Raw genomic sequence first — 14,716 nt, 5'->3', positions numbered from 1 at the left:
AAACTATGAAGATACAGAATCAAGTTCCAGGAAACAGCTAAGATGGAAATTTAATTTTCATTTTATTATATCAGATTTTATAAGTATATCCGAAAACAAAAGCATGAGAATAATGAAAAAATACCAATTCTTTTTTCTTTTTTAAGATTTATTTATTTTAGAGATAGAGCACACCCACGAGCAGGGAAAGGGCAAAAGGGAAAGGGAATCTCCAGCGCACTGTGAGAGCAGAGCCAATTCAGGGCTCAATCCCATGATCCACGACCAAGAGTCAGACATTCAACCAACAAAGCCACCAAGGTGCCCCAATGATTTTCAAACACTCTTAGTTTAGTGGCTTTCAACCTCAGCTGCTCATATTAGAATCACTCAGAAGATTAAAAAAAAAAATCCTTACACCCAGGCCCCACCAGAGAGCACCAGGGTCTGACACACTCAAGCTGGTCTGGGATGGGCCCTTGGGTTTCAGTATTTTTTAAGTTTCCCAGATGATTCTAATTTTCAGCCACTGTTGCAAAATCCCTGACTTAGACCAGGAATTAGCAAACGTTTTCTGTAGAGGGCCAGTTAGCAAATACGGTAGGCCCAGTGAGCCACATAAAGTCAGCCACATGTTCTTCCAAGCACTTTTAAAATGTAAAAAACCAAGCCCCATGTTGTGTGTGGTGCCTACTTAAAAACAAATAAATAAATTAAATTAAAATGTAAAAACCATTCTTAGCATCAAAGCATTACAAAAACAAGCTGTGGACCGGATTCGCCCATTGGCCATTCTGCCAACCCCAGTTTAGACTATGCATGATCTGGACTATGGCCTGAACAAGGCACCATGACACAAGGAATGGCCACGAAAAGCCAGAAAGCTGCTGTCAAGAAAATTCTTCTGTGAACTCACAGGTCTTACTCCAGCCCTCTAAACTGGCATCCAAATTGTTCTGGTTTAAATAGGTGAGAGGGCTTTGGACTCACAATAAAAAACTCCCAAGACACATTATACACCAGCCAGTTTATTATTTTGTACTAAGATGGGTAACTCCTACCATGCAGACTGATGCGCCTATGTCAGCATGAAAGCTGCATATTCTTCCTAGAGGCAGTTACATGGAAAACCAACTTACTATCAAGTTACCTGGCAAGTATGGAGTCAGAACAAGAGGAGGCTAATCTTAAAACCTACACCTCCCTCATCCATAAAGCTAGGGCACACTTTCCCACCACAGAAACAGCCCCAGTCTCCAGTTTGCTGTTGCGTCCTCCCTCCGCATCTTGCTCGGGCCAAGCACTGTCATCTCCTACAGTTTTAGGATCAGCTGCCTTGGCCTCAGAGTCACATTTCTGCTCACTGTTTTTTTTTTTTTACTGTTACCTCCACGGTTACTGACAGTTAAGGTTCTGAAAGGGGCACCTCAGATGCTCCCATGTTCCAACTACAAACAATCTTGTTGGGATGCTCTCCCAAACCCACCAAGTTTTACCACCTAATATACTTCATAAAGGTTCTTCCCATTTCCGTAAGCACATACACAGGTTACCTATAAATTTGCCTAATGTAATCTAATTGCTACTGAGAATTCAGATTTTTAGTTACAGTTTTTATTCTTTCATTTTCTTGATCAGTGATTTCCAATCACATAGGAGTTAATGAAGCTAATTTTGTGTCACCACTTTTACTAAAACAGAAATACCAAGTGATACGTACTTTTCAGATTAATGTTATTTTGTTCTCTAAAATGTAAAAAACAAGGAAATGCAGTCCTTAAATTAGTACTACTAAGGGTCATCAAAAAAAGTCTCCGAACAATAGAAAAGTTTATGCTTTCAAATTAAAAAACTAAACATATACTGCAAACATTAAATGTTAATATTACAGAAAACAAGATATTTAGACTAACCCCACAGCATTCACACCACACCAGAATTTTAACTGTAACAAAAGGGGATTTTATCCCCAAAAGTAGTTAAGTCCATGCTCGCTGAAAACATCAGTCCTAAACCCCATGAAAGAGGATGAACTACACAGTACATGCTTAGCAAACATATACATTAACCATTCTTAACTGCCCCTTCCCAAAGCTGTGAGGGGTAGGACGGATGAATGTGAACAAATGACAGAATTCTCCAATTATAAAAACTCCATAATGTAACCTTTACTACATCTTGGGCAATAGCTAAGATTTTATCTGTGGGTACCCACCTGTGAAATCACAAAGAAAATCAATAGGAAATGATTTAATATAAAATATACAAATTTCTCAGCATGAGGACTTCCACAGAACAGGGAGAAGGGAATGACAACTAAAATTTTTATTTTTCTTAAAAAAGAACACTCCCCTTATGTTGTCCTTGCTACTCAACACTCAAAAACAAATCTGTACAAAACTACGAACACAGAAAAGAGTCAGAGAGGATGTTACAATGCAAAGTCTTCGGACCTCTTCTAAACTGCTGTCCTCGCCAAGACCCGTCCTTAATAGAGCTGAGAGTTTCCCAGGTCCACTGGGGAAAGTAAGTGGCAATGGGTCACCACCCCTGCTTCACCACACATGGCCCCAGGTCACTCGCTGTCAAACTTAATGGAATTGACCTGGACAGAGATGGAGCCTCCCCGGTAGCTGCCCCGCTTCTTCTTGGTTTTCTCATGCCGGAACGATTTGCCTTTGGTGAACTTCAGAACCTGATTGGCACGCTCCCCCCAGTCTCCAGCTGCACCCCGCTGGTAAGCAGAGAGAAGTGGTTAATACACAGAAGGACAACACCAAGGCCCTGTTACTTTCTTCTCCTTGCTCAAGGCAACGTGAGCCAAAAAGCTGCCCTCTCTTCCGCCCAGCCCCCTTAAGAACAGCAAACATGCTCTCCCCTCACCTTGGCATCAAAGGAATTGTCTGCCACTCGAGCATCTACCTCAATTTCCTCCTCTCTGATCCTTCGGAAAGGGGATGATGCCCTTTTTTCTCCCTGGAGAAAAATGAAGTGAGAAAGAAATTAGGGGCGCCTGGGTGGCTCAGTGGGTTAAAGGCTCTGCCTTCGGCTCAGGTCATGATCCCAGAGTCCTGGGATCAAGCCCCGCATCGGGCTCTCTGCTCAGAGGGAGCCTGCTTCCTCCTCTCTCTCTGCCTGCTTCTCTGCCTACTTGTGATCTCTGTCAAATAAATAAATAAAATCTTAAAAAAAAAAAAAAAAAAAAAAAAAAAAAGACCTCACGACCCTGAGGGGAAATCAAGAGTTGGAGGCTTAACCAACTGAGCCACCCAGGTGCCCCTTTCTACTCTTTAAAGGCTGGCTCCAGACAAGAAAATAAGGTAACTTACTTTCTTCCTTTTTGGAAATGTGTTGGGGGTCTGGGGCTTTATCTTCTTGGCTTGAGGAGTCTCTGCCTCTTTGGCAGCCTCATTCTGCTTCCGCTTCTTTCCTGAACCTACAAAACAAAAAGCCAGACTCAGGAGACCAGCTTCCTATTCCTCCTCCCAGGTTCCCACACTGAGGGCATCCAACTGGAAGCCTAACTGTGGGCCCCCTCTCCCTACCCCATCCCCCAAGTGTATATCCCACCCATACTTGGGGGGACAAACCAAGGAGACAGATTCTTTGGATATAGACCTGGCTTAGAAACTGCTACTGCTGCCTTTTTCTTTTCTTCTTCTTCCTCATGGCTATCCCTGTCTGCTTTTCCATTCTGCGTAGTCACTGCAGAGGTCCCATTGGTCTTGAGGGCTTGTGGCCTTACACTGCCCTTGCCCTTAGGCTTCTCCTTCTCTTCTTCCTCACTGGAATCATCAGAGGAAGAACTGCTGCTGCTCTCGGCCTTTGCTTGCTTTGTGGAAGCCACCTTGGAAGAGGCTACAACTCCCGCTGCCTTCTGTGGCTTCTTTTTAACTGGGGATTTTGACATCTTCTCCTCCTTCTCTTCCTCACTGCTAGAACTATCTGAATCAGAGCTGCTGTCCCCACCACCCTGGGGGGCCTGTTTGGCAGGCAAAGACGGAGCTGCTTTGGCCGCTGCCTTAGACTTGGGGGTGACCACAGTCTTCTTCGTCTTTTCCTCTTCACTAGAACTGCTCTCCTCCTCGCTGGAGCTGCTATCAGCCTTTCTGATGAGAGGCTTCTGGCCACTACCTACAGTCTGCTTGGGAGCTGTGGCTGGTTTAGCTGCAGGTTGCTTGGGAGTGGCAACCGGCCTACTTGGTAGATTCTTGGTGGTACCGGCTGATCTGGCAGGAGCTTCATCCTCAGAACTGTCAGAGTCTAGACAGAGAGCAAAGAATATATAGAAATCAAACTGAAGAGAGCCCCTGGAGCTCCCACCACCCTGAGGGCCTCCATATACCTCACCTGAGCTATCTGAAGAGCTCTCTGGTGTTTTCTTTGCTGGAACTGGTTTAGAGGTTGCTTTAGAGATGACTGGCTTAGCTGGAGGTTTCTTTTCTTCCTCAGAACTTGAATCTGGAGAGAACCTATGGCATTAGGCTAGGACCAGAGTCCCAACCCAACCAAAAGCAACAAAAAGGAGGCTGCAAAGACCCACACAGAAACTTAAGCCCTGTCTTGCTTCAGTGAAAAACAAAAGGCACAGAGGCATTTTTGTCTTTTATATTCCTCATCTACTCCCCCAGGCCCATTCTCCACAGAGGGGACTCACCAGACTCATCGCTGCTGTCCTCACTGCTCTCCACAGGCTGCTTCTTCTCTGCAGCTTTCTTGGGAGCCTGGGTTCCCAGGGACTTCTTGGATGGGGCAGCAGAAGGTGGGGGGACTGAACTATAGGGACCTGTTTAAAAAAAAAAAAAAAAAAAAAAAAAAACAAGGGACACCTGAGTGGCTTAGTGGGTTAAGCCTCTGCCTTCAGCTCAGGTCATGGTCTCAGGGTCCTGGGACCGAGCCCTGCATCGGGCTCTCTGCTCAGCAGAGAGCCTGCTTCCTTTTCTCTCTCTCTGCCTGCCTCTCTGCCTACTTGTGATCTGTCAAATAAACAAACAAAATATTTAAAAAAAAAACAAAAAACCATAGGGACCTGCTTCCCCCTGCTTATGCACACGTGCACATGCTCTCTCTCTGTGAAATAAGTAAATAAAATCTTAAAAAAAAAAAAAAAAAAGACAAGTGTTGTGGTGGGGCTCCATGCTTACTTAGCAGGAAGTCCACTTGGGATTCTCTGACTTTCCCTCTGCCCCTCCCCTCCCACTCCCGCCTTGTGCACATGCTTGCTCGTGCTCTCTAAAAAAAACAAATAAATAACTCTAAGGAAAAAAAAAAAACCCTCACCTGGTTTTTTTTTCATGGGTTTTTTCTGCTCTTCCTCCTCCTCCTCACTGGAAGAGTCCTCACTGCTGGAACTCTTCTGGGTAGGGGCAGCCGTTGCTTTCACTGGAGCCTTGGCCACGATTTGCTTTTTAGGTACAGTCTGCGTCATATGGAGAAATTTAGTTACCACAGGAAAAAGCTGGTCCAACTAATCTTGCCAGGAAATGGAGACACCCTCAATCCCCCACCTCCCCATCCGTCCCCTGGTAGAAGTTATGGCCCAAACCTTCTTAGGTATGGCTGTCGCCACTGCCGCCTCCTCCTCCTCATCACTGCTGCTGCTGCTGCTGCTGCTGCTGCTGCTGCTCTTCTTGCTGGCCACTTTCCCATTGGTTAGTTTAGGTACCACGCGAGCTGGCGTACCTGGGAAGGAAAAAAAAATTGGGTAAGAAATACCAAGGCCTTAATGGACCCTGGAAACCTATTAGCTTAGAGCCTAGGAGTCTATCGATTCTCTTGCCTTCATTTTACTTTTTAAAAAGATTTTATTTATTTGACAGAAAGACAGCTAGAGAGGGAACACAAGCAGGGGGAGTGGGAGAGAGAGAGAAGCAGGCTTCCTGCTAAGCAGGGAGCCCGATGTGGGGCTCAATCCCAGGACCTTGGGGATCATGATCTGAGCCAAAAGCAGACGCTTAACAACTGAGCCACCCAGGTGCCCCAATTCTCTTGCCTTTACAGAAGGCATGAGGGAAACCGCCATGGCTGACTATCAAAGGATGATCTTCCTGACCAATTTCAAACATAAAACTATCTTTAATAAATGATATGATGTAGTGGGGCTCCTGGGTGGGTCAGTCCATTAAGCATTCGACTCTTCGTTTCAGCTCGGGTCATGATCTCAGGGTCACAGTTTCAAGGCCTGCATCGGGCTCTGGGCTCAGAGTGGGGGTCTGTTTGTCCCTCTCACTCTGCTCCTCCCCCAGCTCATGTGTGAACATTCTCTCTCTCTCTCAAATAAATAAAATAGCAAAAAAGGAAAAAAAATATGTAAACAATTCAAATGTACTCTATGAAATCTTTTACTCCGACTTCATTCAGAGAAGCTCCTATAAATCATAACCTGTCATCACAAGAATACTACAAGAAAGAGTTTAAATTCTCACAGCTCCTACAGAGTAAACGCACAGGACAGATGGTGGCAATGAAAAGCACAAAACATAGATGTACAAGTGCTCATAACAAAATGGCATTTATAGGAATGTAAATCATCTATTAACAAGAATGGCAAATGGATACTTTTTTTAAGACTTTATTTGTTTGACAGACAGAGATCACAAGTAGGCAGAGAGGCAGGGAGAGAGAGAGGAGGAAGCAGGCTCCTTGCCGAGCAGAGTCCGATGTGGGGCTTGATCTCAGGACCCTAGGATCATGACCTGAGCCGAAGGCAGAGGCTTCAGCTCCCCAGTGCCCTGGGATACCTTTTATTTTAAAGATTTATTTATTTTAGGGGGCACCTGGATGGCTCAGTTGTTAAGCATCTGCTTCTGGCTCAGGTCATGATCCCAGCATCCTGGGATCGAGCCCCATATCAGGCTCCCAGCTCAGTGGGGAGCCTGCTTCTTCCTCCCCTGTTCTTGCTTTCTCTCACTGTCTCTCTTCCTCAAATAAATAAAATCTTTAAGAGAAAATAAATTTAAAAAATAATAATAAAGATTAACTTATTTGAGGAAGAAAGAGCATGCAAGACTGAAGGCACAGGGAGAGGGAAAGAGAGATTTCTCAGACTCTCTGCTGAGTGGAGCCCAACACGGGTCTAAATCCCACATCCCTGGGATCAGGACCCCAGCTGAAATCAAGAGTTGGACACTCAACCGACTGAGCCACCCAGGTGCTTCTGGATACCATTTTTTAAAACACGTTTTTTGGGGGGCACCTGAGTGGCTCAGAAAGTTAAGACTCTGCCTTTGGCTCAAGTCATGATCTCGGGGTCCTGGGATCAAGCCCCGCATTGGGCTCTCTGCTCAGCAGGAAGCCTGCTTCCTCCTCTCTGCCTGCCTCTGCCTTACTTGTGATCTCTCTCTGGCAAATAATTTTTTTTTTTTAAAGATTTTATTTATTTGAGAGACAGAGATCACAAGTAGGCAGAGAGGCAGGCAGAGAGGAGGAAGCAGGCCCCCCGCTGAGCAGAGAGCCCAATTCGGGACTCGAACCCAGGACCCTGAGATCATGACCTGAGCCGAAGGCAGAGGCTTTAACCCACTGAGCCACCCAGGAGCCCCAAATAAATTTTTTTTTTTTATAAAGATTTTATTTATTTATTTGTCAGAGAGAGAGAGAGCGAGCACAGGCAGACAGAGTGGCAGGCAGAGGCAGAGGGAGAAGCAGGCTCCCTACAGAACAAGGAGCCCGATGTGGGACTCGATCCCAGGACGCTGGGATCATGACCTGAGCCGAAGGCAGCGGCTTAACCCACTGAGCCACCCAGGTGTCCCATAAATTTTTTTTTTTAAAAAGCAAAGATTTAGGGACGCCTGGGTGGCTCAGTTGGTTAAGCAGCTGCCTTCAGCTCAGGTCATGATCCCAGCGTCCTGGGATCGAGTCCCGCATCGGGCTCCTTGCTCATCAGGGAGCCTGCTTCTCCCTCTGCCTCTGCCTGCCATTCTGTCTGCCTGTGCTTGCTCTCTCTCTCTCTCTCTGACAAATAAATAAATAAAATCTTTAAAAATAAATAAATAAATAAAAATAAAAAGCAAAGATTTAAAACAAAAAAACAAAAAAACTACATTTTTCCTCACTGCAGACTATTTCTTTAGCTACTAATCCCTAATTATGAAATGTTCCACTTATTAATAAAAACCCTCTTTAAGAAAAAAAAAAGACACTAAGCAGTATTTCTAATTCAACAACCAGTGCCATTTCACCCCTATGCTAAAGGAGCAATTTTTTTTTTTGAGAGAGAGCAGGCGAGCGTGGGCACAAGCATGCACACATGGGATGGGGAATGGCAAAAAGAACAGGGAGAGAAAGAATCTTAGGCATGCTCCATGCCCAGCGTGAAGCACAACTCGGGGGTCAATCACAGGACCCTGAGATCATGACCTGAGCTAAAGGCAGAAGCTCAACTGACTGAACCACCCAGGTGCCCCTGAATGAGCAATTTTAATACTAGTCCCCAGAGCAAACTAGTCCCCAGCCTGGCCTCTTGGGAATGGAAGTAGTACCTGGTTTGGCTGAGGCTTTAGTCTGAGTTTTAGCTGCCACAGGTGTTGTCTTTGGCTTCTGGTTCTTTGGTGACTCATCTTCTGAGCTTGAGTCTGAATCAGAATCAGAGCTCTTGGCCTTCTTAGGAGGAGCTTTGACTGCCTTGGGTTGGGGCTTAACTCCCTTCTGTGAGGAAACACACAATGAAGAGAATCAGCAAGAGGTTCTAGGTACCCAAAGGGCATCCTAAGGTGGAAACCATCCTAGACTACTTTTATTTTTTAGGAGTTAATGGAGAAGTAAGAGCAAATAAATGCTGAGCAAGACGACATCTGAGGGCACCTGGATAAATTAGTCGGTACAGTATGCATCTCTTGATCTTGGAGTCATGAGTTCAAGCACCATGTGTGACACAGAGTGTACTGAAAAAAGACAGCATCTGAAAAGGGCACCAAATTCTTCATGGAAAACAAAAATATTGGGGCACCTGCCTGGCTCAGTGGTTAGAGCATGAAACTTGATCTTGGGGTCATGAGTTTGAGTCCCACACTGGGAACAGAGATTACTTAAAAATAATTTTAAAATCTCAAGAAAAAGGGAAAGAAGGACGGATGGACAGATGGATGGAAGGAAGGAAGGAAAGAAGGTGGAAAGGGAGTGAGGGAGGAAAAGGGACTCCTGCGTGGCTCAGTCAGTTAAGCGTCTACCTTCAGCTCAGGTCATGACATCAGGGTCCTGGAATGGAGCCCACATCCGGCTCCCTGCTCAGTGGAGAGTCTGCTTCTCCCCCTGCCCCCTGCCCTCCCTTATGTGTGCACACGTGCATGCTCTCTTTCTCAATAAATAAAATATTTCTAATAATAGGAAAGAAGGGATGCCGGGATGGCTCAGTTCTTAAGCGTCTGCCTTTGGCTTGGGTCCTGATCCCAGGGCCCCAGGATCGAGCCCCACACTGGGCTCTCTGCTCAGTGGGGAGCCTGCTTTCCCTCTCCCAGTCCCACTGCTTGTATTCCCTCTCTTGATGTGTCTCTGTCACATAAATTTTAAAAAGCTAACCTTAACAAAAAAAGGAAAGAAAGAGAAAGAAAAACCCAACCCTGTCCTTGTCATTCCCTGCTTAAGAGTTCCCAATATCTGTCTACAAAACATACTCTTATTTACTCTTGGGATCTTAGTGTCCCAGAAAAAACAAACACCACCTTGGAAACAGAATGGGTTCCTCTAGATTCAGAGTGCAACTTCACCCTCACATACCCTTTCCAAGCTTCATACTTCTATTTTCTCCACCATGGTCACCTATTATTTATTTTACGTATTTATGTATCTAAAGATTCATTTTATAGGGCGCCTGGGTAGCTCAGTGGGTTAAGCCTTTGCCTTCAGCTCAGGTCATGATCTCGAGGTCCTGGGACTGAGCCCCACATTGGGGCCTCTGCTTGGCGGGGAACCTGCCCCCCCCACTTGTGATCTTCTCTCTGTCAAATAAATAAAAATCCTTGAAAAATAAATAAAAATTCATTTTATTATAAAGACAGAGGGGGCATGCACACTCACACACGCCTGGGAGTGGGAGGAGGGGCAGAGGGTGAGGGAGGCAGAGTCGCAGAACCCCTGCTGAGCAGAGAGCCCAATCGGTGCTTGATCTCAGAATCCTGGGATCATGACCTGAGCCAAAACCAAGAGTAGGAGGCTTAACCAACTGGGCCACCCAGGCGCCCCTTATTTATTTACCTTTTAAGTAATCTCTACATCCAACATGGGACTCAAAAAACATGAAACTCCGAAATCAAGAGTCCCATGCTTTATTGACTAAGGCATCCAGGCGCCCCCGTAGTCACCTCTTATACACCCACTGGCATCCCTTGGTTCCAAGCTATAAGCCAGGACTCTAGGTTTCTTCTTCCTAATCCCTTCAACAACCTCTTTCCTTCCCAAAGATGCAAACCTGAACAGGCTTTTTCTTCTTGTCATCGTCCTCCTCATCACTGGATTCCTCACTGCTGCTGCTCTCTGATGCTTTGGCTGCAGCCTTTCCAGGATGCTGAGGCAAACTGGCCCGCTTGGCAGGTACAGCTGAACAGAACCACAAACCCCAGTGAGAATCAGCCACGTGGTACAGGCAGGCTACAAATACCTTTCTGGGAATCACTAACACCAACTCCTTGCCCAGCCTTACCAGCTTTCTTAGCTGGAGGTCCTTGGGGTTCTTCCTCCTCACTACTGTCCTCACTGCTATCACTGGATGAAGTCTTCTTCTTAGCCTTCTTACTCACTGGTCCATTTGCCTGTACCTTCCGCTTTGGGGCCTTGGCGGACCTGCTGAGGTAGATGAGGCTAACTTTTGGGGGATCAGGATCTTCCCACACCAAGGAACACAGCCCAACTCCTTGGGGGAAAACCAGTCACAGTGATATAGGGAAGACTTACTTGAGCCAGAAGCTGTAGATGTCTAAGAGAGAAGAGGCGTTGGCGTCCTGTTGGGTCTATAAGAGAAAAAAAATAACTCAGTAAGAAAATTTTATCCTGGTTGTTCTAGCAGGAAATCAGATTTTTTTTTTAAATATTTTTTTATTTATTTAACAGAGATCACAAGTAGGCAGAGAGGCAGGCAGAGAGAGAGGGGGAAGCAGGCTCCCTGCTCAGCAGAGAGCCGGATGTGGGGCTCGATCCCAGGACCCTGGGACCATGACCTGAGCCGAAGGCAGAGGCTTAACCCACTGAGCCACCCAGGCGCCCCAGGAAATCAGATTTTATTCTCTCTTTAAAAGTGACCTGCTTTGGGGTGTCTGGTGGCTCAGTCAGTTAAGCATCTGCCTTCAGCTCAGATCATGATCTCAGGTCTTGGGATGGGGCCCCACATCAGGCTCCCTGCCCAGCAGGGAGTCTGCTTCTCCCTCTACCCTCTGCTCACACTCACTTACTCTCTTTCTCTCTCAACTAAATAAGCAAAATCTTAAAAAAAAAAAAAAAAAGTGACCTCTTCTATACCTGCTGTATTTGGTGTAAATGTTACATCTTTGTAAGACTTCTCCTACTTGCACAAATTAAGAGAAAAAAAATCTATTTATGTACTTTCCAATTTTCGACATCAAAAACTTGGGATACTCAGTTTCTGTCACCATCTATCCCCAGTGAATCCTATTTATGAAAGCCTTTTAAAATATGTGCTTTCCCAGGACACCTGGGTGACTCAGTTAAGTGTCTACCTTCAGCTCAGCTCATAATCCCAGGGTCCTGGGATCCAGTGACAGGCTCCCTGCTCAGCAGGGAGTCTACATCTCTCTCTCTCTGCCCCTGTCCCCCCTTGTGCTCACACGTGCGCAATCTCTCTCTCAAAAATAAAATCTTTTAATGTGCTTTCCCTTTAAGCTAGCAATGCATTCGTTGTCTAGGAATTCATCCTTACCCATGAAACAAGAACACTAACAGAAGAGAGCATTTCCTGCAATATGGTTTATAATACCAAATCATTGGAAACCAACCTCCAAAACTGGTTAAAAAGCTAAGTTATAGGGGCGCCTGGGTGGCTCAGTGGGTTGAAGCCTCTGCCTTCCGCTCAGGTCATGATCCCAGGGTCCTGGGATCGAGCCCCGCTTCGGAGCCTGCTTCCCTTCCTCTCTCTCTGCCTGCCTCTCTGCCTACTTGCGATCTCTGTCAAATAGATAACTAAATTCTTAAAAAAAAAAAAAAAAAAAAAAGCTAAGTTATATACTCAGTACAAAAGTTACTTTCAACTATTAATTACACTGATAATAGATTGTAAGTTGATACAAAAAAAAAAAAAAAAAGCAAAACATTGCAGTACCATCAAGAGTACAGGCTCACAGTTACATGTGTATAAATGTGAAACTCACCTCTGCCTGTGTGTGACCCTGAGCAAAAAACTTAATCTTTTCAAGACTGTTTATTTCTCTTTAACATGGAGATAATACTGTACATCTTATTAAGTTGTTGAGAGAATTAGGGATAATGCATATAAAGGACTTAGCATCTGGAAACACCATCTGGCCTTCAGTAAGCTTTGCAAAAAGATTAGTTTTTGTTATATAAAAAAATCCTGGGGCACCTGGGTAGCTCAGTGGGTTAAAGCCTCTGCCTTTGGCTCAGGTCATGATCCCAGGGTCCTGGGATCAAGCCCTGCATCCGGCTCTCTCCTCAGCAGGGAGTCTGCTTCCCCCTCTCTCTCTGCCAGCCTCTCTGCCTACTTGTGATCTCCGTCTGTCAAATAAATAAATAAAATCTTTAAAAAAAAAAAAAATCCTGATTCTGAAAAAGACCCAATTCCATCCAGCCCATTACGAAAATACTTTCTGCAGACTCCCTAATGGTCAATTAAAAAACAGTTCCAATATGAAAGCAGTTGTAGGGGATCACAAGGCAGGCTGTCCCAGCTTAAGGTAACCCTTTCTGAAACTGATCTGATTCTGTCTTTGTGCAGCCTGATTCTGCCACAAAGAATAAATTTAACTTCTGAGTCAAAGGCTAAAAAGACTGTCGAAGACTACACTCTACCTTCTTTCAAGATGTTTTCCCATGCATCAGGATTTTTTTTTTAATTAAAGATTTTATCTACTCATTTGACAGAGACAAAGCAAGCACAAGCAGGGGGAGTGGCAGAGAGAGAGAAGCAAGGCCCATGTGGGGCTTGATCCCAGAACCCTGAGATCATGATCTGATGCTTAACTGACTAAGCCACCCAGGCGACCCATGATTGCTTTTCTTGCCGGAGATTCCAACCCTTTCACATCCCTGGTCCACTTTTTACATGTGTTTGGACCATCCTATATTACCACAAATATTTATTACCAGAACTATGATAACAGCTTTCACTCACTGATGCTTCCTGAGCACCAGGCACTGGGCTTGCCACTTCATATTTATCACGTTACTGAAATTCACAAAAATATTATAAGATGGATGATGGCATCTCTGTAGGAATAGAAACAAACTCAGAGAGGTTCAGCAAGCTGTTCAGGTTACACATCTTAAGAAGTAAGAGAGCCTGGTCCCAAACCTAGATGTGCTTGATTCCAGAAGTCAAAGATCCAAGCCCACTACCTGGTAGGGCTGTGATGTTCAATTCTGCTTTGGTATACCTCTACTCTCACTTTCTTCTTTACTAACGAAAATCCCATCCCCCATTTCTAAAGCAATTTCATCTTTGAGTCCTGGGTAAATTCGACTGAGTTCAGTTCAAGTCACGTTTTGCATCAACCAACGTAAAACCAAAGAAGGAACCAAGAGCCTCCAATGCCTCCGGTGGGACACCACGCTCCCCCCAGCTCGCCGCACTCCGCCAGCCACGTGACCTGGGCCACGAGGAACCCACGCTGCCGTCGCTGCACTGCTCAACAGAAAAAGGCAACAAGATTCAACGCTACCTAGTGAGACCTCGTGGGGTATCAGTTGCCGAGACTCCAGACTCCCGGGTCACCGCCGAGAGCTCGGCACAAAGGCCCCGCAGATACTGGATTGGAAGACCCTAGAGACCCCGGTACCCGGAAACCTAACCCAGTGAGGGCCCGAAGACCTGTGGTCCTCCCACCCCAGCCCTTGTCCCAAGCCCGCACTCACAGCGCCTGTTGCCTTGGCAAATTTATTGGCCACCTCCGAGAGCTGGTTATCGCGCAGAAAGCCGAGCACGAGGGGATACAGGTCGCTGGGAACCACGCGGCGCAAGCTGGCGTCCGCCATCCTCCGGGCAACACGCGTCACTACCGTTGCCGACGCTCAGGACTCAGGAACTCGGGAACCCGGACGGATGGGGGTTGACCCCTATGACGTCATCACGCGGCGCGGACGTACGGCGGAAGGGGCGGGCATACTCCGCAGGGCAGTCCCGCCTCCAATTTGGTGGCAGGATCGAGGCGAAATCTATAAACTCTTTCCGGTGCCACAAGCGTCGCCATCTTGGTGAGGGCGGAGCCCTCTGTCCACCACCTTGCGAAGGCGGAGCCCTGACGTCACGGCTCACGCCCTCGCCAGTGGCGGGAAAACTTTAGATTTCCCGCGCCCTTTCAGCTGGAGCCGCCGTTTTTTTTTTTTTTAAGAGTTGCTGCAACTGGGATTTGCATTCCAGAGTAGAGTGGACCGGAAGGCTTGAGCTGTCTTTGGACTCTCTAGACTCGGTCACAGGATCTCCCAACCACTCCCATTCGCGCGCCAACCGATTCCCACCCTTCATTTTCCCTTCCTCGAACACCCAGAGAGGCTCTCTATGTCCGATACCATTCCAATTCTCACCTTCACTGCAGAGAATTCTTCAGATTATCCA

At 46.1% G+C, this 14,716-nt stretch overlaps 1 protein-coding gene across 2 annotated transcripts; it reads right to left on the bottom strand.

Annotated features, from left to right (window-relative positions):
* Nucleotides 1–987: 987 nt before the first annotated feature.
* Nucleotides 988–14,212, bottom strand: NOLC1 (nucleolar and coiled-body phosphoprotein 1). 2 transcript variants are annotated; one of them, XM_047702845.1, is made up of 13 exons: nt 14,017–14,212; nt 10,870–10,925; nt 10,619–10,761; nt 10,388–10,515; nt 8,463–8,628; nt 5,525–5,661; nt 5,260–5,398; nt 4,637–4,765; nt 4,330–4,440; nt 3,598–4,242; nt 3,309–3,415; nt 2,863–2,955; nt 988–2,713 (listed from the first exon to the last, which is right to left on the bottom strand). In XM_047702845.1, the coding sequence occupies exons 1-13, from the start codon at nt 14,134–14,136 to the stop codon at nt 2,555–2,557; spliced, it is 2,133 nt and encodes a 710-aa protein (XP_047558801.1). In that variant the 5' UTR covers nt 14,137–14,212; the 3' UTR covers nt 988–2,554. The 2 variants fall into 2 exon arrangements, with proteins under 2 accessions (XP_047558801.1, XP_047558802.1); XM_047702846.1 differs by having other exon boundaries at nt 10,619–10,758.
* Between the last annotated feature and the right edge of the window lie 504 nt (nt 14,213–14,716).

This window comes from Lutra lutra, chromosome 14 (genome assembly GCF_902655055.1).
Source record: "Lutra lutra chromosome 14, mLutLut1.2, whole genome shotgun sequence".
NCBI classification, from domain to species: Eukaryota; Metazoa; Chordata; class Mammalia; order Carnivora; family Mustelidae; genus Lutra; species Lutra lutra.
This window is presented reverse-complemented; position numbering and strand designations above follow the sequence as displayed.